Source organism: Xyrauchen texanus, chromosome 28 (genome assembly GCF_025860055.1).
Source record: "Xyrauchen texanus isolate HMW12.3.18 chromosome 28, RBS_HiC_50CHRs, whole genome shotgun sequence".
NCBI classification, from domain to species: Eukaryota; Metazoa; Chordata; class Actinopteri; order Cypriniformes; family Catostomidae; genus Xyrauchen; species Xyrauchen texanus.
In genome coordinates this window covers 17162994-17188234 of record NC_068303.1, presented here as the reverse complement: position 1 = coordinate 17188234, position 25241 = coordinate 17162994, and the positions used below count along the sequence as shown (strand labels likewise).

At 37.9% G+C, this 25241-nt stretch overlaps 1 protein-coding gene across 2 annotated transcripts in view; it reads right to left on the bottom strand.

Annotated features, from left to right (window-relative positions):
- ryr3 (ryanodine receptor 3) overlaps positions 1 to 25241 on the bottom strand; it is a 124417-nt gene that overhangs the window by 6698 nt on the left and 92478 nt on the right. The window contains exons 51-90 of one of the 2 annotated variants that reach the window (XM_052095391.1): positions 24913 to 24991; positions 24691 to 24780; positions 24428 to 24574; positions 24261 to 24320; positions 23628 to 23703; positions 23414 to 23537; positions 23044 to 23159; positions 22867 to 22934; positions 22632 to 22753; positions 22478 to 22527; positions 22320 to 22380; positions 21983 to 22221; positions 21245 to 21326; positions 20989 to 21119; positions 20487 to 20804; positions 19348 to 19588; positions 19101 to 19188; positions 18918 to 19010; positions 17101 to 17271; positions 16964 to 17023; positions 16748 to 16882; positions 14606 to 14718; positions 12338 to 12434; positions 9327 to 9439; positions 9165 to 9216; positions 8995 to 9057; positions 8785 to 8884; positions 8586 to 8665; positions 8418 to 8494; positions 7026 to 7099; positions 4875 to 4892; positions 3999 to 4079; positions 3809 to 3897; positions 3567 to 3695; positions 3329 to 3433; positions 3149 to 3230; positions 1765 to 3068; positions 591 to 634; positions 345 to 510; positions 145 to 231 (exon numbers count right to left, since the gene is read on the bottom strand). In XM_052095391.1, coding sequence (XP_051951351.1) covers positions 145 to 231; positions 345 to 510; positions 591 to 634; positions 1765 to 3068; positions 3149 to 3230; positions 3329 to 3433; positions 3567 to 3695; positions 3809 to 3897; positions 3999 to 4079; positions 4875 to 4892; positions 7026 to 7099; positions 8418 to 8494; positions 8586 to 8665; positions 8785 to 8884; positions 8995 to 9057; positions 9165 to 9216; positions 9327 to 9439; positions 12338 to 12434; positions 14606 to 14718; positions 16748 to 16882; positions 16964 to 17023; positions 17101 to 17271; positions 18918 to 19010; positions 19101 to 19188; positions 19348 to 19588; positions 20487 to 20804; positions 20989 to 21119; positions 21245 to 21326; positions 21983 to 22221; positions 22320 to 22380; positions 22478 to 22527; positions 22632 to 22753; positions 22867 to 22934; positions 23044 to 23159; positions 23414 to 23537; positions 23628 to 23703; positions 24261 to 24320; positions 24428 to 24574; positions 24691 to 24780; positions 24913 to 24991 — 5425 coding nt within the window. The remainder of the gene's footprint in view (positions 1 to 144; positions 232 to 344; positions 511 to 590; positions 635 to 1764; positions 3069 to 3148; positions 3231 to 3328; positions 3434 to 3566; positions 3696 to 3808; positions 3898 to 3998; positions 4080 to 4874; positions 4893 to 7025; positions 7100 to 8417; positions 8495 to 8585; positions 8666 to 8784; positions 8885 to 8994; positions 9058 to 9164; positions 9217 to 9326; positions 9440 to 12337; positions 12435 to 14605; positions 14719 to 16747; positions 16883 to 16963; positions 17024 to 17100; positions 17272 to 18917; positions 19011 to 19100; positions 19189 to 19347; positions 19589 to 20486; positions 20805 to 20988; positions 21120 to 21244; positions 21327 to 21982; positions 22222 to 22319; positions 22381 to 22477; positions 22528 to 22631; positions 22754 to 22866; positions 22935 to 23043; positions 23160 to 23413; positions 23538 to 23627; positions 23704 to 24260; positions 24321 to 24427; positions 24575 to 24690; positions 24781 to 24912; positions 24992 to 25241) is intronic. The other variant, XM_052095392.1, reaches the window with a different exon arrangement.

The following is a 25241-nucleotide window of genomic DNA, read 5'->3' as shown; positions in this document are numbered from 1 at the left end:
TGTTTTCAGGTCTGTTTTAGTGGAGGAAATCACCGTTCCAGTGTGGATGAGAAGTGTAAATGTAGCAAAGTCAATGCATTTTCAAAAACATTAGTGTGGACGTGGCCTTAAATTTGATAGAAAATGGATATATCTACAAGACACCTTGTAAAAGAGCAGGATGAAGTTGATGGCAAAGGCCACAAACAGAGCCAGAAAACGAAGGTTGTAGAAATTACGAGCCAGGTAGTTCTGAAAAAAAAAAAATAATAATAATAATAATACGTTTTTGGTGATAAAATGATATTCATCTTTCCAATTAAACAAATGACTTTCCTACAGGCCAAAATGTAACTAAAACTCACAAGCATTTTGGTTTTATAGACTTCAAGTCCAGCAAAGAAGCTAGCCATGTATGCTTGAGATTGTTCTTTTGGTGATCCACGTTTGGATCTTGGAGAGGGTTTTGCTTCTGCTGATTCCTCAGGTGTTTCCTCTTTAGCCTTGTCTTCTTTCTCCTGATTCTCTGTGCTATAAATCATCGGTATATCATCACAAACTGACAAAGAAATGACCAAAAACAACATCTAAATACAACAGACATAACTTACTCTGCTTTCTCTGTCTCTGACTCTGGCTTCTCAGCAGCTACTTTCTGTGTAATAAAAATAAACGATTTACTGTTTGAAATCTATTGCCTTTTCCCCTTAAAACAGTACAAAATTACATGAAACGTCTATGACATCTAATAAAATATAACAAGGAAAGATAATAGGGCATGCATGACAACTTGTTGTTACTAGTTGACTAGTCATCCAGAAAAATAGTCAGCTAGCCGATGGGTCAAAATGTGAAGAAATCAGAGGTTGCGTTAAAAAATGTTTTTTTACTGAATTTTAAAAGGCATTGACAGATAATTCCAAATGATGTCTGCCATTGTTGCATTTTCTTGACGAAATTGTGTAAATGCAAGAAAGAAAAATAGCACACCAGTTTTCACTTAAATGTTTTACTGAATGTGCGGCTACACAAATTTTGCTTGCCATTTATGGGATGCAGTTTCTCTATGGATTAATTTTCCTCATGCTGTCATGTATCCACCTTTTTCCTGAACACAGATGTGTTCCATGATTTATAACGGAAGTCTGTTTTCATTTTCCGGTGTCCAGTGTATTCACTTGCATCAGTAGGGCTGGGTATTGATACAGATTTCTAAATTAGATTCCAGTACACAAGGTCTCGATTCAGGCCTTCTAACAAGTTACATTACAAAAATTATAATTTGACTAATTATACTTTATTCATTTTTCATCATTTTGGTCACATTTTGGCTTATATATAATTTTTTGCTACATGTTTATTGTTTATTTGCATAATTTGTACTATTTACATGTATTTACATTGATTTGTTGAACAAGCTATAACCGGTACTCATTAACAAAACCAGCATTTCTATATAGAGCATCTGTAGATGAGAGCATGTTAACAAGAGAGGACTCAGATGGTTTTATCTAATCTGTGCCATGCATTATTAGAATTAAATATAATTGTAATTGTAAATTTGGTTGCTAATGCAAGATAGATTTTGGGATTTAATAATCAAGGTCAAATTCAAATGAAGATCTTGATGTATCAGAAAATCTGTATTTTTACCCACCCCTATGCATCAGCATATGTTTTCGCGGATGATGTGATATTTAGCGCATTCAATTAGTAAAACTAGTGGCTAATCCAATAGTCGCCATGTTTATCGGCAAGTCGTTGCAACCCCTTATAGACACAAACCTGGCTCTTCTTTTTCTCAACTGGGGCACAGGCCTCAGTCATAACCTCACAGACATCACCTAGACCAGGTTCTGCCCCATGCTTCCCCTCTTTCTTCCCAGCTGTTGTCATGAGATCCATGATCACATCAGTCTCCAGCTTCTCAGGAACAGCACCAGTGATTTGTACCATATCTGGAGACACCACTAGCTCGTTGCTTTCTGTTTTTTCTGCTTCCAGTACATCGCAATGGATTCCGAATTGTGTAGGATCAGGCATATTACCCAAAATATCTGTCACTTTTATGTTCTTAGCCCCCTCTACAAGACCTCCTCCAAACATGGAGGACCAAATAATATGGAAGAATCCAAAGATAATGCTGAAAATGCCTTTGAAGAACCCGGTAAAGAGCCTCCAGAAGAACAGAAAGAACCCTGTGATCATTTCCCTGATGGTCAGTTTTCTGAATTTTTTAAACTGTTTGCGCATGCTCTTCAAAGTCAGCATTTGACGGAAATTAGCCACGCTCTTCTTGACAGAGGCACAAGCTGCTGTAAATGCCGATGCAGACTCGAGAGAGGCATCTTCCTCCTCAGTCAATCCTTCAAGAAAGCTTTGCAATTCTTCGTCTTCATCCTCCTCAGGTCGTTCTACAATGTCTGGCTCAGATATCTGAGAAGCGAGCTGCATTTCAAAGATTGTGTCTTCACAGAAGTTCACAAATAACTCCATCTTCTCGCTCTCACCACCCTCATTGACCACATCGAAGATGAACTGTCTTTTGGATTCTTTGACTTGAGGCTTCTCCCATTGGGTTCTGCTCGACTCACTGATCTCAAAGTAAACCCTTTCAATCCTCTTAGCACCACCCATGATTTCAATACGGCCCAGGAATGGTTCAAAGTAGATGAGGACACTTTCAGCCAGGTCTAAGAAAGTGGATAGGCGTGAGTCGTTGGGCATGTGTTCTGATAGGTTTGTGAGCAGCACAGCCACATTAAAGCCAATGTCCTTGGCCGGTTCATGGAAGCGTTCCACAAACTCAGCATAATTAAACATGTCATTTTCATCTGCCTCAACGCAGGAGAGAAGAAACTCAATCTCAGACTGTGTGTATTGCTTTTGGCTCTCCATAGACTTATGGAAATCCTTCTTGGATATAACGCCTTTACAGTCTGGGTCATACTCCTTGAAGTTATCAGATGTAGTTAAGTTCTTCAGTTTGAGGAACATGTCGAAGAACTTAAGGATCATTTCCACATTGCCTGAGGACTCCACTAATGTGTCCACCATCTGCTTACCGATAGTTCCATTCACCACATTACCTGTGTGCAAAGAATAACATGCAGTTAACTGAAACCATTACTATTTCCTCTCTGATATTTAAAAGACAAAAAACTCTTACCCTCTAGAAGAGATAACATCATGACCACCATGTCCTTCTGCAAGTCCATCAGTTCCTTCAACAGCTCGATTTGACTAGAATCCTGCATAAGAAAAGTAATGCATTTTGATTGAACTTCAGTGTCTTCAGAGACATCATCTTTGATAAAAGCTAGACATTAAAAGTGTCATCACTGGTTACCTGAGACAGTTTCATTTGCATATTGGCAAAAACATGCAGGAACCCAACCACTGCATCCCACAACCTGCTGTGTGCCAAACTTTGCTGATTCCCAATGCAAGGGCCCTAAAAAAAGGAAATATTGTATTTGAAAAAGTTAATACAACTATTATGAAATGCAATGAGGCCCATAGATCTCTAATATAGTGCACTAGTGCGTCATACAATGTATAGCTGGAGAATAGAGCACATTCATTACCTGGATATACTCAGTGAGTGAGTTAAAGATTTGTTTGGCTACTGCTAAAGCTTTGGAGAAGTTAAGTTGCCCAGCCTCATCCATGACATCTTTCCCAGAGTAATACCAGTAAAAATCGCTTATGGATTCCTGGTGATGAAAAAAAATATTTCCATTTCCTAAGACTGATGTTGAGAAGATTCATGTGTATTCAATGTTTTGGTTGATTCCAAATGCATGTATGCATTTAGTTTATGTGTTACTTGAAGGCGTAATAGGTAGTCCACAGTGCTTATGATGATGTTGACTGTAGTAGTGTTCCCAGTCTGGGTTCGCAGGAAGTTTTGGAAATCTGTTGAGGGCATTTAAAATGCACAAGTTAAAGAGTCACTAAAAGCATTTTTAAATGGCGAGTTTTCCTTTGCAAATCTTGATTCTGACAAAGAGTCTTACCATTATTGTGGCCCTCACACAGAAGTTGCAAAAACCTGAATAGATCCTTTGTGAAGTCATCATTTTGAAGTACTTTGGAACCTTAAAACATTAAAGTGGAATGTGATCAACCTATTTATGGATAATTTTGTAGAGCTAAGCAACTTATTTTCATCAGTCTCAAGCAAGCAGGTGACTAGCACATATTTTGGGAGCTTGCTTCACTTAGGATGAGGAAGGCTCACAACTGCATCCCAAGAGCTGACTGGAAAAAGAAAAGCTTTAAGATTATTACACAGAATGACAGAGATTTCAAGAAGCTGGGTTAGCAAAGGTAACTTTCACAAGGACTGTGTATATTATATGCAGGATATAAAAACTGTGTAACTGACTGTTACAAAACTGTGTAATTCTATTACAACTGACTGTAATAGAATCATATATTCAGAAATTATACTTTCATAATTCATACATACTTGTGAAAGTTAGTCATGTAAGGAACCAGCTTTGTGAAATAGCTTCACAGCATGGCAAAGCTCTTTACTCATTTTGTAGCTGTAGGCTGGTCTTTAGCTCAATGTACACCTCGTTTAACATATATTAATATTTTTCAACAAAGTTTGACTACAGATGCTTTGTAACGTTCACACGGAAAACAAAATCTTCCCATTCAGTGAACAAGATTTAGTTTAGTAAAGGGAATGAGGTAAATGAGCCTGGCTTAGTTAGTAGTTCTGTCTTAATTCTGTGTGTCAGCATGCATTAGTCTCTACAAGCCAGCACTGAGGATAGTGCATTCGTAACGTTAGTAGCAGGGGAGAGGGAACAATGTTTCTAGGAATGGCGACATGCCATGGGATAGCATTGCGATATGAGGAGTAGCTAAACTGTATTTACCCCGATCACGCATGTTGACTGCAATCCAGTTTAAAATGATAGAAGACAAACAAAGAGAGCAGACATAAGCAAATGGAAAGAGACTGAATTTCAGAAAGAAATAAGACTAGTCTTTTAGTGAGAGAATGGACATGCAGTTACAAGGTGTAGACAGACAGATTTCAGGCATGTTAAATGGAATGTAAGACCTTTAGTTTTTCATTAGATTAATGCAATACATTACAACAACATTGTGACTGGACCACATATACACTGATCAGCCACAGCATTAAAACCACCTGCCTAATATTGTGTAGGTCCCCCTCATGCCGCCAAAACAGTTCTGTTTTTCTGTTCTGAGATGCTATTCTTCTCACCACAATTGTACAGAGAAGTTATCTTAGACAGTGGGATCTTATCTTAGAGTTACCGTAGACTTTGTCAGTTTGAACCAGTCTGGCCATTCTCTGTTGACATCTCTCATCAACAAGGAGTTTCAATCTGCAGAACTGCCGCTTACTAGATGTTTTGGGGTTTTTATGGTAACATTCGGAGTAAATTCTAGAGACTATTATGTGAAAATCCCAAGAGATCAGCAGTTACAGAAATACTCAAACCAGCCCGTCAGGCACCAACAATCATCCATGTGATAATCTAATCTGCCAATCATGTGGCAGCAGTGCAGTGAATAAAATCATTCAGATACAGGTCAGGAGCTTCAGTTAATGTTCACATCATCCATCGGAATGAGGAAAAATTTGATATTTTTACCGTAGTATCATTGTTGGTGCCAGATTAGCTGGTATGTGTATTTCTGTAAAAAATCCTGGGATTTTCACACACAACAGTCTCTAAAGTTTACTTAGAATGGTGCCAGAAACAAAAACAAAAAAACAGTGAGAGTCAGTTCTGTGGACGGAAATGCCTTGTTGATGAGAGAGGTCAACAAAAAATGGCCAGACTAGTTCGAACTGACAAAGTCTATGATAACTCAGATAATCACTCTGTACAATTGTGGTGAGAAGAATATCATCTCTGAATGCTATTCTGAGATGCAGGTTGGCACTGATTTAGCAGCACGAGGGGGACCTACACAATATTGGGCAGGTGGTTTTAATGTTGTGGCTGATCGGTGTATAGCATAGTATTCATAGGAATTGGGCAAGGCTTAAGTAATTAAAGATATTAGTACTGATACCAAAACAGTGGGTTGAATCACAAAACTAATAAAATAACCCCCCCCCCCAAAAAAAATACGAATTATGTTTCAACTTAGTCACGTCTACCTTCTACTTTCAACAGCGATGCACATTTTCAACAAGGTCAGGATATTTTACTTTGTTCACCCTTAATAAAGAGTGTGAAATTAAGCTTAATTTATGGTTTGAATGAAAAAGAAAACATTACTCTTTAGACATTTATATTCATGTATCTTCAATTAAGTGACTTCATCATAACACCAGTCACTTAATTTCACCTTTAAGATTAAGCCTTTTAACGACTGGACAACAAAACTAAATGTTAGACAACACATAGACACCAACTGACAACAAAAACTGCAGATGAAACTAATAGACTTGATATTGCATGATTAGAATACTGCAGCTTCTATTGTTCCAGTAACTCCATACACACGCATTAATTGTGCCGTTCAATAAGATATTATGGCACAGGAACCACAATACCATGGAAAAATCTATACAAATTTCAAACAGTACTGAAAAGAAGCAAATTCTCTTATGTTTAAACACAAAAATGAAAGGTGATGTGTGTAATTTATTCAATATTAAAATACTTCTATCCTACAAGTAAGCCATTCATTGGATGTTTCTCAAAAATGCATAAACACTGGCTCTGTGGTGCAATCAAAACATTCTTCTGTTTGTTTGAGCATCCCAACCTCCCCGACAAAGCAATATTAGCTCAAACAATAGTGTAAGTTTGTCTGAATGAACTATCTGTTCAGCCAATGATAAACATCTTTATTTAAAATTTTATTGCAAAAGTCATTATTTTTTGTAATTTGTTTGGTGATGCAGAAATTACACACTTCAACTTTAAGTCTTTAATTAAGTGTAAGGGTGGGGGAAGGATGATGCAGATATTGTCAAAAAGACTTTCTGTTCATTATCAATGCAGATAGAAAAATAACAGAATAAGTTGTTGGCTTACCTGACCCCTCTTCAGTCACCATTCCAAGACTCTCTGCCTTATTTTGCCTTTCAAATGCATTCAAATCCAGCACACTGCGAGAGATACAGAGAAACAGTCACATTAACATTTACACTCACTGAGCACTTTATTAAAAACACTTTACTAATACTGGGTAGGGCCTCCCTTTGCTCTCAAAACAGACTCAATTCTTCATGGCATGGATTCCACAAAATGTTGGAAATATTCCTTTGAGATTCTGGTCTTTGTTGACATGATTGCATCATGTAATTTTTGCAGATTTGTCAGCTGCACATCCATGCTGCGAATCTCCCATTCTACCATATCTCAAAGGTGTTCTATTGGATTCAGATTCGGTGACTGGAAAGCCACTGAAGAACAGTGAACTCATTATGATCATGAAACCAGTTTGAGATGACTTTTGCTTTGTGACAAGGTGCATAATCATGCTGGAAGTAGCCATTAGAAGATTTTTGGCCATGAAGGGAATGCACTGTCAGATACAATACTCAAATAGGCTGTGGCATTCATGCGATGATTGATTGGTATTTACGGGCCAAGAAAATATTTCTCACACATTACACCACAGCCAGCAGCCTGGACTGTTGACCCTAGGCAGGTTAGGTCCATGGATTCATGCTGTTGGCACCAAATTCTGACCCTACCATCTGTGTGCCTCAGCAGAATTCAAGATTCATCAGACCAGGCTGCTTTTTCTAGTCTTCAACTGTTGAGTTTTGGTGAGCCTGTGCCAACAGCAGCCTCAGCTTTCAGATCTTGGCTGACAGAAGTGGAACTCAACATGGTCTTCTGCTGTTGTAGCCCATCCACCTCAAGGCTTGATGTGTTGTGCATTCTGAGATGCTATTCTGCTCATAACAAATTGTACAGAGTGGTTATCTGAGTTACTGTTACTGCCTTTCTGTCAGCTCGAACCAGTCTGGCCATTCTCCGTTGACCTCTCTCATCAACAAGGCCTTTCCGTCCACAGAACTGGCACTCACTGGATGTGTTTTTGGCATCATTAAATGCGTAAATTTAATGATCTGAGTAAATTCTTCAGACTGTTGTGCGTGAAAATCCTAGGAGATCAGCAGTTACAGAAATACACCAGCTCGTCTGGCACCAACAATCATACCAAAGTCGAAATCACAAAGATGAATTTTTCCACCATTCTGATGGTTGTTGTGAGTATTAACTGAAGTTCCTGACCAGTATCTGCCTGATTTTATGCATTGGACTGCTGCCACATGATTGGCTGATTAGATAATGCATGAATAAGTAGGTGTATAAGAGTACGTAATAAAGTGCTAAGTAAGTGGTATAGCGTTTCAAGTAATGATTGCTGCAGGAAAAAATGGGTGATCAGTGCAGGTCCGTATTTACACCCACCTGCAAGACTGCATTAGTCCAGATAGACTTTTAAAGAAGCCAGCATCTCGTTTTTCTTTCAAATAATCCAGCATTTTCTAAAGACATAAAGCATTATTAGCATATTAACTAAGTGTCAATAACCTGTGTGAGAAAAATAAAAATCACAGAAATGTCAAGCTGCTGTACCTGCTGTACACGAACATTGCCTCCATTTAGGATAGAAATGCCCAATTTAAGGGTACCAGTCACCATGGGACCAAGTCGGCCTGCAATCAAACAAGTTTCATGTTGTGCTGCAATGCAATATTTATATACTGAATGTATATAAGACAATGACTCTAGACTGAAGAGAGATAAAAAGGGGAACAGAAATAGAGACATGTACCTTTACTGGCACTGATCATCTGTAATACCATTTCAGCAGCCCCACGAGCATGAAGTCTGGCCTGCTGGTACAGAATCTTCTGCTTCTCCATTTCTTTTTCCTGTGAGAAAAGACAAAAACTTTAAACTGATAGTTCTAAAATATTTTGATAGTACAAAAGCACAGAAAAATCACATTTAAATCTGTACCTACTGTACGTCACAATCATACCTCAAAAGTTTTTTCTTTTCCCTCTTCTTCTTCTTCTTCTTCTTCTTCACTCTCAGCACAGCTCTGTAATGTAAAATATTTACCCTCTTCAATCCTTTGCAGTTTTATTAATGTCTGACTCTTCAGATCACATTTACAACATAAATGTAAAGATTTAAATTAGTAAATACCTTTGCCATCATATCAGCATATGCTATATACAGAGAATCCTCTTCTTGGAAACTAGAAAGGCAATGAGACAAACAAAAGTCAGCTATTTATTATTATAAACAAAATGTCTTGGTTACTTCAAAATTTTTCATCTTATATGTATGTATGTATGTATGCATCACCTTCTCTCAGTCAGTGCATTGTGACTGAAGTGAAGGATAAGCTGATGAAGAGGGTCTGGCTGAACATCAGCTTCCTCTTCCTCGTCTTCATCTACCACAGTCATGGGTGTTTTCTGCAGGACGAGCCATTAAAGTTATAAAGAAATCACTTCTCTATCACCAGCATTCTTTTTCTCTCTAACTCTGCTCATATGAGCATTCGTACAAGCAAAGGTGAACAATTGTTCTTAATTTTATAAAATGTTTATAAAAAGTTACTTTAACAATTGTCCTGTAGTTTTGTAGTTATCCTTTGTAAACATCTTATAAGCACACTTACTACCTTTCTCACATCAAAATAAACCATGTTATCTTGCATATGTAATAAATGCCACACTTTAATAACCCACTCACTCACAAACCATGCTCATTGTCATTATAACTCTTTCATGACACATACCAAAACATTAGATCACATTTATTACACAACCTCATAAAACACTTATAGGAATACAGTAGTTCACCCAAAAATGAAAATTCTCTCACTCTCATGCTATCCCAGATGTGTATGACTTTCTTTTTTCTGCAGAACACAAATTAAGGTTTTAGAAGAATATTGCAGCTCTGTGGGTCTATACAATGCAAGTGAATGTGGTCCAACACTTTCAAGCTCCAAAAAGCACATACAGGCAGCATTAAAGTAATCCATAAGATTCCAGTGGTTTAATCCATGTCTTCTAAAGTGATCCAGTTGGTTTTGTATGAGAACAGACCAAAATGTATTACATTTTTTTTTTTACTGTACATCTTGCCATTGCAATATCTTGGCACGATCATGATTTCAAGCTCGATTACACTTCCTAGTCCAGGTGCATGTGCTAGAGTGCTAGATGGCACTAAGAAGTGTAATCGAGCTTGAAATCATGATCACAAAATATACAGCATATGTCAAGATTTATAGTGACATTTTAGCAACATTTTGGTCTGTTCTCACCCCAAACTGATTGGATCACTTCAGAAGACATGGATTTAACCACTGGAGTCTTATGGATTACTTTTTTGCTAACTTTTTCTCCCCAATTTGGAATGCCCTATTCCCAATGCGCGCTCAGTCCTCGTGGAGGCATAGTGACTGCCTCGATCCGGGTGGCAGAGGACGAAACTATGTTTGAGACAGTCAATCTGCGCATTTTAACACATGGCTTGTTGAGTGCGTTACCGAGGAGACATAGCGCATGTGGAGGCTTCGCGCTATTCTCTGCGGCATCCACGCACAACTCACCACCACCGAGAGCAAACAACAATATAGTGACCACGAGGAGGTTACCCCATATGACTCTACCCTCCCTAGCAACCGGGCCAATTTGCTTGCTCTGGAAACCTTGCTAGAGTCAACTTTTATGCTGACTTTAAGTGCATTTTGTAGCTTGAAAGTGTTGGACCCCATTCACTTGCATTGTATGGACCTAAGGAGCTGAGATATTCTTCTAAAAAAAATTATTTGTGTTCTGCTGAAGAAAGAAAGTCATACACATTTGGGATGGCATAATGATGAGTAAATGATAAGAGAATTTTCATTTTTGGGTGAACTATTCCTTTAAAGTTGTTCTCTTTGGTTATATGAAATAAACACATTTCATTTCAATGCATTCAAGTAATTTTTCAGCATTACGTCTCTAAAATTTTGAGACAAGGGGCTTGAAATTCAAATGAGACATGCAGTTATTCTACACAAAGACACACTTAAATGTAATCAAGGTCAGTGTCTCTCTGTTCAGGTCCTGTGAAACCAATTTTAAACAACAAAACTGGTAAAAAAATATTGCTCTGTGACATGTATTGGAAGTTGGATTAAAAGTGTTGCAATAACTAGGTTACATTTTTTTGGATCCTTTACATCCACTGGGCCTCAGCTGAGAAACACTTGTTTGGATGACACAGTGTTCTCACTGAGCATGGTCACTGGGGTCTGAGAAGGTGCTTTAGAGACCAATGACCAGCTCAGGATATACATGCAAATTCACACAGAAACATGGCAATGGAAATGGTTTTGCAGTGTGTGTTAAGTTTATATATCGATGCAAGTAATGAAATTCATTAACAAATATTTCATATTTAAAAGGTTTTTCCACTGGATTTTTCCACTGAGCACCCAATTACATGTAATATTTGGTTTACTTAGTAAGGAAATATAAATATACTTATTCAGTCTGTGCTATAAACTGACCAACTTTTAGTTCAAAGAATGTCCATCTTGTTTGAGCATCTTAAATTTCACCTGCTTGCACAAGGTTACAGTAACAATGGGTCACTTCCATCAGCTGACTAGTTGACTGGTGAGGTTGACTTGTTTGTCTTGATTTTTCAGATTTATAGTAAAACAATACTAGAAAAGTTACAACCAAACAGACGTATTTGGTTTTTGTGTTGGATCTAGCCTCACACTGTTTTGCACTGAGTGTCTCGCCACGAGTGTCTATCTAATTTTGAACGCAAAAATACAACGTATGTAAAGCCCTCTAAGAAATGTGTCCAATCGGTGCCAGGTGTACATGAAAACAGTCTAATTTTACAAGGCTTCCTTAAGACTGATTAGTCGCTATTTGTTCAGAACCACCGACTTGTCGATTCTAAAAGACATGATCTCTAGATGAGGTGAACATGCCACCGACTCTCACAACATACGAGACTTACGAAAGAAAGACGACACCCAAAGACAAAAGCAGAGCGTCGCAGGGAACGTCCGCCCCTCTTACCACGGCTGCGCTGAAACAGACCGCTTTTCTAGTGAGATGGTGAGGACTGAGGCTCAGCCGAAACTCATGCATGCCTTGCCTGCTGTGCCTCGGTCTGTAGTGTGTCACGCAACCAGCAGAGCTGAACACAGGCCAGGGTGAGTACATGAGGCGGGCAGAGACGTGCTCCCACACTTGAGCGGGCATGGTGCTGGCCGCAGAGCATTCGGCTGCCGAGAAGGCACCAGCGGGCACACACAGCACACGAGGCAGTGTTGATGCCAGCCCGGTACTTACTGCCAGATCCTGCACTAGCTTCTCCTCAAAGGAGTTCTCCTCTGTCTCTATCCAAAGTCTCTGATAGCCATTGAGGAACAGGTTAATTGAGCGATGCCTGAGGAGTGGGGGGGGGAGAGGGAGGTTAAGAGGACAGGAGGGAGAGGCAGATGAGGGAAGGAGGTGCATTCTGTGGTGTGAGAGGAAGATGTACAGTCCTTGGCCTCATCTGACTGGTCACCTTAATGAGGAAATCCATGAAAGCACAGCTACAATATATATGTTCGTTGTGAAACAGAAACAAATCTTTTTCATTTGATACCAAATTCTTTAAACAACTTAAAGTCACCTTACCTTATAAAATGTCTTACAGTCGCCCCTAAAAATATTTGGTCACACAACTAAAATGTCAGAATTGCACTGCATTAGATACTAAATATCAAACTAATTAGCATCAGCAAAACAAATAATGCAAGAACTTTTCACAGAGAAACACATTTCTTAGCCATTTTTAAAATGACTTTTAACCAACTAAGTGTCAAAATATTTTTGTCTTAATTTTGGAAAATGTACAGTATTATTCAATTTTGGTTAAAGCTTGAAACCATACAAACTTATTTTTAAGAAATGTTTTGCATGGAAAGTATTACATTTCTTAAAAATAAATACAACTTGGTTTGATATTTTGTTAGATAATGCATGTGGCTTAAGTATCCAAAAACTTTTAGGGGCCACTGTATATAGTTTCAAAGTATCTCAGGTGAAGAACCTTCCACCCTCTCTGAAAATGTACATCCCTACATTAAAGTGAAGAGCACCAGTAGAAACGCAAGGTGACCATTCAGAATTGCGGCAGTAACTGTATGCTTGTGCTCAGTCCTTAGCTTGGAGAATGGAGGAGGAGGTGGTTGGGAACATGAGTTCTTTTAGTCTCACATTACCGTTAGCATGGAGAACAGACGGTCAAAGCTGGAGGTTTGGTACACCTTTTCCAGCCAAACATACCGATAGCCGTTCAGGAAGTAATTATTATTTTTGTATCTGAAGTGTGTTATGGAGACAACAAAAAGGGATAGGTTTTAGGAGGAGGAAAATAGGAGCATGGAAACACCAGGTTGAAATTCCACTTTCAATTAAGACTTCAATTAAAACACTGCATCACACTTAAAACTGATATGTGTAATTTCGGAATGGAATTCGAAAAAATGAAAGCTATTTTCAAACAGATTCCAGAAAACTCCACTGTTTTCCATTGGTTGTACAAACAAAACAACCCACCCTAAACTCACACCATTGTATAAAACAATATTGCTGTGTCAGGCTTAATGGGCCACTGAAAATACAGGAGGAATGACTGATAGCACCACAGAGCCACTGTTGTTACAGTTTTAGATTAAAGGGAGAGTTCACTCAAAAATGAAAACTCTCTCATTTACTCAGCCTCATGTCATCCCAGATGTGTATGACTCTCTTTCTTCTGCAGAACACAAAAAAAATATTTTAGAAGAAAATTTCAGCTCTTTAGGTCTATACAATTCAAGTGAATGTTGACCAGACATTTCAAGCTTCAAAAATCACATAAAAGGCAGGATAAAAGTAATCCATATGACTCCAGTGGTTAAATATATCTCTTTAGAAGTGATTTAATAGGGGTTGTTTTTTTTACGATAAATCTCTACTTTCACTTTTACATTATTGTTAAAATGAAAGTGGAGATTTATGGTTAAAAAAGTATTGAAATATTGATCTGTTCTTCATCCAAAGTGATTGTATTGCTTCAGAAGACTTAAATTAAACCACTGAAGTTGGATGGATTACATTTATGCTACCTTTATGTGATTTTTGGAGCTCCAACTGTCTGGCCACCATTTACTTGCACTGAAAGGACCAACAGTGCTGAGATATTCTTCTAAAAAACGTTTGTTTTGTGTTCGGCAGAAGAAAGAAAGTCATAGATCTGGCAAGAGGGAGCGTAAATGATAAGAGAATTTTACAAATAGCTTACTTATAGTTGACTGCATATTAAGCTGAGATCCAAGAAAGAACAAAATTACACACATTAGTTTAAAAAGATAGGATATTTTTGACACTACAGGGAATAGAGTACAGAATGCATTCAGATGCACTTGGGGGAAAAAGGACTAGCTATCAAGGAAACTTTCCTCATAAGTATGTGGGAGTGTACTGGTCAGCCAAGCAAATATAAATTGAGTTAGAACAGTTTGAGCTGATTATATCAAAATAATATTCCAAAGTTGCTAGCAAATACAAGGGCTTCTAAGGACATACCTTGGTAGATTGTAGAGTGGTGCCATACGGAAACAAGCCACCACAGCACGCTTACGTTGCTTTGACAGGAGCTTCTGAAACACCATCTTCTTGTTTCTCAGAGGCAGCTCTACCTGAGAGTGAAATACATTTGGTGAATGTTTCATTCTAGAGTTTGGTAAGACTACTTCAATTGAAACTTGCATAAGTCTGCAGCATTCTGGACCATTTGCAGTCTTGCAAGGGAAGTGTTGGTATTTAGAGGGAATTGCAATAATCCAGGCTAGCAAAAATAAAAGCATGGACAACCTTTTCAAAATCCTTAAGAGACAGGAAAGTCTTTACCTTAGATAAAATTTTCAATTGCAAAAAACATTTCAACAACTTAATTTATCTGTTTATCAAATTAAGTGCACTGTCACATACAAAGCCTACATTTTTAACTGACGATTTAAGGAATGGGGCCAAATGTCCCAAATTAACATTGCCAGAGCCAGCCATATCAGAAGGGCCAAACATAACCATCTCTGTTTTCGAGTCATTGAGGTGTAAAAAGTTTAAAGACATCCCCGATGTCCCATCATTTAGACAGGCCAGCAGGAGTTCTAATGCATTAATGTTATTCATTTTCAATGGCAAGTACATTTGGATATCATCTGCCTAAAAGTGAAATGAGACCCCATGTTTCTTAAATACACTTCCTAAAGGAAGCATGTACAGAGAGAATAAGACAGGGGCCAGAGTAGAGCCATGAGGAATGCCACAAATAAAAGGGGCTGAGACAGATGAGAATTCTCCAAGATGAACTGAGAAACTTCTATTTGAGAGATATGATTTGACCCAGTTAAGAGCATTTCCACAAATACCCATTCACCGCTCAACGCGAAAAATTAGAACACTATGATCTAAAGTATCAAAGGCTGAGCTAGGATCAAACAGCACCAGAATCGCCAGATTTCCTGCATCAACAGTTAAAAAAATATTGTTAAAAACTAAAGTAAGTTTTAAGTGCTGATTCAGAACTATGATAAGTTCTAAAACCTGACTGAAAAACTACAAGAATATTATTTTTATCTAAAAAAAAAAGTCTGTAACTGAGCAAGTACCACTTTCTCCAAATAGGTCTAAAATTAGAAAGAACTGTCCTATCAAGATTAGGTTTTTTAAGGAGAGGCTACACAACTGCATGTTTAAAATACTCTGGTACAGTCCCTGTGACCAAGCTTTCATTCATTATGGACAATATACTAGGACCAACAGTGTCTATAATTTGTTTCAGGAAGTGAGTCAGAATAACATCTTGAGGCTTAAGATGTAAAACAATCTCTTAAGTGTATGAAAAAAGATGTGTTCAAATTGCGATAGAGTTGCCAAACCCAAAAGAGTAACCGATGGATCAAACACAGGTTGCTGGATGTTAGATCTGACCTCTGCTATCCTATCAACAAAAAAAGTTAAGGAAGCAGTCACATAGTTTTGGGGACATATCAAGAGACATATTTACAGAAGGACTGATAATATCACTTATGGTTGAAAAAGCACTCTAGGTCTATGACAATTATTGGCAATAACATCAGAGAAATATTTAGACCTTGCTGCTTTCACAGCTTTCTGTAACTTTGATAGAGAATTTCTTAGGATTCCATATGACACCTTAAGTTTGTCCTAATTCCATTTACGTTCTGATCTTCTGCATAACCGCCTTAAAGTGTGGATGCCATCATTTAACCTAAGGGGCTAATTTGGGTTTAGCATGTTCCATCCTCAAGGGAGCAACAGAGTTCAAGATCTTTGTACATGTGGAGCTAAAAACATTAACATGCTCCTCGAAACTTTGGTGAGATGAAAAAAAAAAAATTCTGAGGATTGTAGTGCCTCTTTAAATGCAGCAGTAAAATCTCCATTTGAAGTAGAGCTAAATATACAACAACCAGCTAATAGAAGAGTAGAATTTCACAGGTTGGTATGAAAGAGGGACAGAAAACAAGACATGCTTATGACCAGCAAAACTACTGTCACATATTTAAATATCACAAATCGACAAACCAAGGGACAAGACCAGGTCCCAGCAAAGAAGTAGTATTTTGTATTAACAGGGACAATACCATCATGGCAACAGATGGAAAGCCACACAAACCGGCGGCATCTTTAAATCCATTGTACCTGTTCCAAATGGAACACGGCAGCTGAGAGGGCCTGAATTCTCTCCACATTTTGCTCAGAGTCTGGAGGTCCCTCATTCTTCACCACAACATCTTTATAGAGGTTTAACTGCCACTGTACTGCTGGGTCTGCAGACTATGATGTGACCAGAAAAAACATATTAGCCATTGAAAATATCTCAGCATGTATGTTAGATTATGATTTTCTTCTCTAGACCTTCTCTTGGAGATGGAGGTTCTTTCTCAGGTAATCCTTGACCTCATCATCTGTGTCTTTCTGTTAGAGGGCAAAATACAGACTTGTTAGAGAGATTTATGTGTGTTAGAGAGTAAGACTACAAGAAATATACTCACCAGACTGTAGCGGATCTTGGCGAGGGAAATGAGCTCCTGGTCTCCAGGAGTGCACATGTTCAGGCCAATGGGCAGCATCTTCTTGTGAGCCGCTACAATGAGGGAAGTCTGGACAGAGTATAACTCTCCTTTTCTTCTTTTTTCTCTTCTCTCTTGATCCTGACCTCCAGACTGGTTTCACAAAGCAATAAATGTAAGAAAACATATGCCTAAATCTTTTACTGCTTAGAACAATCCAGCAATAAAGGAGCCAGCTGCCAACACATGAGTGTAAAATATGACAAATGTGGACATGGCAGGTGGCTCCAACCAAGGGGAAGGAATTGGCTGGTAACAGGTCCCCAGTTCACCCCTGCTGGAGTATGGAGGAACTATACCCTCCAGTGCTTAAAGGGATAGTTCACCCCAAAATGAAAATTCTCTCATCATTTACTCACCCGCATGCCATCCCAAATGTGTATGACTTACTTTCTTCTGCTGAACACAAACAAAGATTTTTAGAAGAATATCTCAGCTCTGTAGGTCTATAAAATGGAAATGAATGGTGACCAAAAGTCCTATTTTACTATCAATCTCCACTTTCATATTCATTTGTTTTTGGCAATTCACATTCTTCATGCATATCACAGGGAGGAGAATTTGTAGTAAAAAAAAAATATTGACTTAAATATTGTCTATTTCTCATCCACACCTATCATATCGCTTCAGAAGACATGAATTTAACCACTGGAGTCTTGTGGATTAGTTTTAAGCTACCTTTATGTGATTTTTGGAGCTTAAAATGTTGGCACATAGCTGAGATATTTTTCTAAAAATCTTTGTTTGTGTTTAGCAGAAGAGAGTCATACACATCTGGGATGGCATGATGAATAAATTATGAGAGAATTAAAATAAAATTTTGGGTGAACTATCCCTTGAAGAGCATGTTTCCCCATTAATGACCATTCAAAAACAACCATGTATTCGGAAAAAATAATTTGTTTTAATGAAAATGTTTGATCACAATCATTTCATTACATTGTACTACATCATTTTCCGGCGATTGTTTTTGGTGGGCTACTAAAAGCATGAATTGACTAATTGTTTTTCCCCGACTCAAACTATTGATGTCACAGCTCATGTACAAACCTGAAGCATAAAGCACCAAGCTAATGAGGTTGAAAACAAACTTAACTCAAACATCTTTGTTTGGCACACAGGAGGAGACGACGATAAGGTTCCTTTTTTCCTACACTTCATGTGCATATTTTATGCATTTGAGAGAGTAAACTAATAAACAAACGGGAACTCTTGATTTTACAGTCTTGATTAATGGTTATTTAAATAATATTTATTAAAGCAACACGCTAAAGCCACAGAATGAATTCATGACACATCATGATGCCATTTTTAAACAGCTTTTGATTGTGCTAATTACCACTTGTCTTCTGTTGTAAAATCCATTTGTAATTTATTTATAGTTATTTAATAATTGTTTTTGCCTAATTTGATTGGCCAGGCCAGACTTATAATACTGTAGCCTACCATTAGTGTTATGAGTGTTGTGAGGATGTCATTTTTCTGCAGTTGCAGAGCAAATCACATGACAACTGCTGACAAAATCGTGCATACTTCCGGGGGAATCGTGGGGACCCTGCGCCAACTGAGCACCACATTAGAGAAGAATGGGATTTTTTAGAGCTCCTTGGTTCCAAACCCATAGAATACTTGCTTTTTAACATAATTTGATCATTAGCTCAGACCTCAGTTTTTGGGTCCAATTAATATTGTCTTGCAGTTATTTACATATAATATTATTTGCAGTTATATACACGTACTTTTGACATCTTTGTCTTGCTGTCTCCGGTGAGGAATGCCAGGTTGTTGATCTCATTTTGCACCACAAAATTTTGCTCTTCCCTTTTAAAGTTCTGTGAACAAAAAACAAAGACATCTTTTGGAAATCGTAACATTTTTTAAACTTCTTTAAAGTATTCTTTGGAGCTATGCAGAGAACCTACATGAGATTTGCACCAAAGGATGAAAATCTCAGAAACCATATTGAAAAGTTCAGTTGAATCTAAATCTGGTTCCTTCAGCCATTTGGATCTTGATCAGAAAAAAAAAAGAGAGATGGTAATATCTTGTTTTTATCTCTATATTACAAAAAAGTACTTGGCTAGTTAAAAAAAAACACCAAAATGTCAAAGCTGTGTTAAAATTGTCTTTTTGTTTAGGGTTAGCCACTCCCACTCAAGTCATACATACCTATTATTGTCCACATAACGAATGAGCATGGGATAGAAGGCATACAGATCCCTGCAGAGAACAGCAAACTCATCTAGAATCTGCAGTTCAGCTTCTTGAGTGTCTGCCCTGCTTTCAGCCCTCAACAGCTCTTCCTCAGTCACCACTTTCACTGTCTTCTTCTTTAGCTTCTCCAAGGTTGGCAGGAAGTGAGCCCTCAAGAGATCTGCACTAGCCTTGCTAATGATAGGCTGGGTGTATACTACATAGGAAAGAGTTGAGAAGGCATTGCAATTGGGAAGTGGGGCAAAATACATATTTTAAAGTATCACAATATTTACATCACAATACAGTATTCATTGCATTGTGAGGTAAATTTTAGTAGCAGTTTTCCACATTCATATTTTTTGAAAAAAATATAAAATGTGTGAGAAGACAAAATGTACTTCAGTATTAGGTAATCAAAGACTCAATTATTTATATTTGAACAAAATTCCAAACTCAGAATATGCTATGTCTATAATTTGTTTTATTTGTAAGGATGTCCACACAGATTCTCCATACAACTACACTGCAAGGGATTTCATAATAAACATACTGGAGCCAATGTACGCAATTCCCATTGTTTTTTTAACTCACACTAACTTGCCAACAGTACGCTTTACACAGGGCTGGACTGGGAATAGAAATTGGCCTAGGATTTTACATTGCAACTGGCCCAAAAGTTCACTGTCCTTTTCTGCATATCGTGGCGCTGTTTTGAATTTTTTGTGACGTTGATTCACAAAAATAAATGAAATTCAACTAAACTATTTAATTAACATCTTTTTCTATAAAAATGTGTTGCCCATATCTGTGCCGATATATTTACAGTGCCATAGCATTAGCATAGGCTAGAGCATGGATGGCTCCTCATTACTGTAGTTAAAGGCAATGCAGCCAGACTTTGTAAAAAAAAAATAAAACAGCTATTAGATTCTACCTAATAGATTATTTAAAATAAAACTAATTTTTCTTAAAATATCACAGTTAATGTTACTGCTGTAAAATAGTGATATTTAAATTGTAGTAAGGTTGGCGATAACCTTTATGGCGTAATAAAATGTAAATGATGGAAAAACCCTGAACATCTTTCAAGAACTTGAAGAAGTGGCCCTCACCTGCAAGTCTTTTCATCCAGGGGGCATTATCAATACCAAGGTTGTTATTCAGAATCTTGAGGACATTGCCCAGGATAAAGCTAAGATGCTCAGACGTGACGGTTGTGCAACAATTGGAATCACTTTGGGAGTTATCTGGGCCTTTGGCCCACCAGTAAGACAGGTAGCTACACAACATGGGTAGGATGACCTCGATGACATGTGGCATCTCTGTGTAGCGTGCTCCAGTTTCAGAAATGTCACTAATATCCTTCATAAGGCCTTCCAGGTGGGGCATCTCAGGACACATCTCATCCACTGTGTCTGGCATGCTCAAAACTGCAAATAGTTCAATGTTAAGACAGCATTTTAACAATTTGTGGTTTTTCTACAGTCAAACATGTCACTGCCACCATAAGTGACATTTTGTGATATGGTAAAATTAAAAAATCCATTCATAATATGGTTTCTCGGTGGACTCAAAAGGTTTAAAATACTCTCCGATCATGCCAAAGATACCCACTAGCTCTTTCTCTTGGTGTCTTGGTGTTGAAGACAGATTGAGGGTTGTGCATATTCAGGTGAGGCTCTAGGAAGGCAACAGGCATGGCTCCAACCAAAGTAGACAAACATTCACCCAGTACAGGAAGCTGTCTGTAAAAACCCAGCATAATGGTCTCAATAAAAATAAGTAAACAAATAACAAATATGTAAAGCCATATTGATATAGAACAAAAAAATAATAACAGCTCCATAAGCAATAATGTAATGTTTTTTACTTCTCAACATAGATGTTCTTGCCAGTGCCTATAGAGTAGAGGCTTGTCAAGATACGGTAGCAGGACAGCTGAATGTCATCCACTGGAAAATACAAGTGCAATTACTTTGAGGAATACAAAAATAATTTTTGAGCAAGGATGCTGCATACTAGTTAAGGAAGTTTTGTACAATTATACCAAGTCATTAAAGCTAATGGATGTCACTAGTGTCCAAAATTAAGTCATTGCAACACCTGCCAGTGGCAGGTGAATTGAGAAAATTTACCGGCCAAGATTATATTTAGCTGGCCATGAAAATAAACTGTTTTTGTGTTAATTTGATTAAACTTATATATAGATTTGTCCCTATGACAATTAAATTATTTAGCTATTTTTTGGTGGATTATTGCAAGGAATATTCTACATATTTGTTGCCACAGATTTGCAGGGAGAAAAAGGCTTTAGGCTTCACAGATAAACCTCTGATGATACATTTTCCACAAGTTGTTACAAGACAAGGATTTCGACAGAAGTTTTGAGTCACATTGATTTGAATGGATCATGTCACTTATATCAGCAACTATAGAGTTCCTAATGAAACGGCCAGCTGGCAGGTTAATTTGTTTTATTTACTCACCAAAGAAAATGTTTACTCACATGTTGGACCCGGGAGATAAAACTAAGCTTTCACTATAGTTCAATACTTCAAAAGTCAGACTTAGCAACTTTATTTGAACCCTAAAAGACCAGCTCACTCACGTAGGAGCTCTGCTCCAAACTGGTGCTGGATGACATGCTGAAAGAGAACAGTCAGGATGGGCAGCAAGGCCACTGAGGTGTAGCTGATGATCTGGGTGACGCCCTTCATCTGAGTGCGTGACTGACCCATCTTCCCCAGCTTCAAGTTCTCCAGAGTCTTCTCTAGATCTTCTGCTGCATTGTCAAAGAACGTCCTGACACCAGCCTTCACCAGCTCTGTGCCAGACTTCATGACAGTCCTACAGGTAACACAGGCCAGACCCCAAAAAGACTGAGACATCAACCACTGTTGGTTGATCAAGATATAAATGAGTTGGACTAAGATTTTGCACACTACCTGAAGTCCATTGATCGTGACAAAATGTGCAAGCAGCTCACCATGGTGGTAGAGTCACTTCCTGAACGAACAGATAGGGTTATAGCAGTGAAGTGAGGTGTAACAGGCAAAATGAAGCCCATTTCTGAGAAGAAAATAAATGCCAAGATATCTCTTACCAAAGAGAGTAATCCTATGTCTGACAAGTGCTGCCAGCTTACAGAATAGACTATGGTGGGACCAGAAGGATGATTCAAGTTAGAATGAGTATAATTAAAGAAATGAGGTAAACATGAAGAGTAAAAGCATTTGGATTTACTATAACAGCAGCACCTTGTGATCATCTCCTTCTCTTTGTTGGATGCATAGCCACTGCTGCTCAGGTTGATGTTGGGGGATGACAGGAAGTGCAAGCAGTGGTTCTTGAAATATTGGTCTATTAGGGGCAGCAGAATCTGTGTTGGAGGAGATTAGGAAAACAACCATTAAAAACTAGCCTTAATCATAAAATATTTGGTTACTTTTCTGCTTATGGTAAGAAAGTTTTTGCTTGCAATCAGAATCTTACCTTAGCAAAAAACTTGATCTCTTGATCATGGGGAGATTTGTCTGTCTTTCCACTTGTGGCCATAGCCTCTGAACATTTTAAGCAAAGATAGAGGAAATTATAAAGTAATCAAATTCTTATGTTTCTAAACATCTCAATCTTTCAGTGTCTATATCCATCATCTTTATTTCCACCAACCAAGATGAGCAATAAACTCCTGTGCAGAATCGACATAGCTCAGGAGCCTCTTAAGGAACTTATAGGCAATTCTTTTCTCCATAGAGGAGGAGTCTTGCTCCATGTCCTTCAGACCTCTTCATATGCACAAAAAAACAATAATAAAGCGATTAGAAAGTGTTTAATTTGTTACAATTGTTTTTGCACTAAAAGCACTTTACAACACGAGCAGGGGAATCTCCACCAAAATTCTGAAACATCCAGCTGGATGATGCTACAGCAGCCATAGTGCACCAGAACACTCACACCACACAACAGCTATTGGTGGAGAGGAGATAGAGAGTGACATAGCCAATCCATACATATGGGGATGCTTAGTGAGGGCACTAACCTGCTAATGGTGTATCCATTGACCTGAATAAATTTAAAGAGCTCTTGGGCCTTCTCTTTGTCTCTGTGCTTCTCCTTTGCTGTCAGGGTGTCATAAGGTACCAACAGTGGATGATTTCCTCCTCCTGTCAATGTAAACACACATACAACTAATTCCCCTGAGGCTGTTTATGCAGGATTAGACAAACTGACATTTTCCAGGAAAAGAGCTTCACCTTTACTATCAAGTTCTATTTTCTTCTTCTTCGCCCAAATGTTATGGTAATTTTCTGCAACTGTTTCTACCATCCCCTGTTGAAATGATTGCAATGAAAACAAGGTTTAAGTAAGTGTAATGTAAGTGGGGTTCAAAATGACCACTTGAAAACATTTTTAATTATGCATTTTTCTAACTGAATAAGTTTTTTCATCATAGATTATTTTATCAGCATAACAATTAGAGTGAAAAGTCTAAATGAAACTGTACTACTAATTTATTTTATTTTAGTATTTAGTATGTCCCAGTTGCTTTAATGACAACATACACTTGAGCTGGCACAGACGTGAAAAAGTGTGTAAAAACTAATGATTAATCTTAGCTAATATAATGGATCATATCAATTAGAGGTAGAGAAATATATTGGTTTTACCGATTGACAGCTGATAGTTGCTTTTTGGAACTATATCAAGGATATCTGGCCTTTTCTACAGAGTTACCATGGTCATTGTCAAAAATAAGCTTATTCGATTAGAAATCTAGAAATGGTGCCATCTTAAATATTTTGAATTTATTTTTAAACCTTTGTTTCTTTGTAATGTTTCTTTGTTTTTCATTTTAAAAACATCCCCGATTTTCATTGTGGACTTGCCTGTAGTTCTCTTGACAGAATTACATTATCCAGATCCTGTGGAGCAGGGCTAAACTCACCCTGTAAAAACCATGAAGAAGCAACACAATGTGCTTTATGCTTTGATTTTCTGTGATGTATTGACAGTAATGAATTTATTAAATTACCTCTTGCTATCCAATCCTTACCTGAGAAGACACTGATGTCTTGCGCTGCTTTTCTGATTCTCTTTGCTGAAACATGGCATCTCTTTCTTTGGTCCTCTCAATGTTCCATCCCATTGCCAACATGCTCTTTAGAGTCTCTTTCACAGGATAGCGGTAAGTCTCCCTTTCCTAGACAACATGGATTTGCATTGATTACATTTTAGACATTACATCTTTGCACTCTTGAATAACTCTTGAAATATTATTTGATGTTTATGTGACAGAATATGTACTAAAGAGGTTACCTTTTCACTCAGTGTTTTGTATGGTTTCAAAAGAGGGTGAGTTTTAGCTTTGTCATCTACTTTATCTCCTGCAGTCCAGCCAAGAGTGATCTATCACCATACAAGATAAAAACAAGTACTCACTCTTTGAGATATCCAACAGAAAAAGAGGTGGAAATGTTGAACTCTAGTGGCACAACGAAATGTGCAAAATTAATGTGATGAGCTTTAAAATCGTCCAACCTTCTCAGACAACCATTTCTCATGGGAATACTCAGCATACTTGTTTGCAATGTAATCTAATTTTTCAGGCAGGGAGATGCTGAAAAGGAAAAAACAGTATATCATGAATCATGAAAACATTATCACAGAAATGTTAGTTACATATGTTTCTTTGGTTGTGTGAATTCCTAATGACCGCCAGAGGCAGTGTTACGCACTAGTGGATCATCACCGCACCAGCAAGATAGGTCGAGAGAATATACCAACAAAGTCATGTGGTGATATGGGCTGAGCTCTAAAGGTATATTCACAGCTGTAGTTTAGCACTCTGCCTCTTTTGCTTTCTTGGT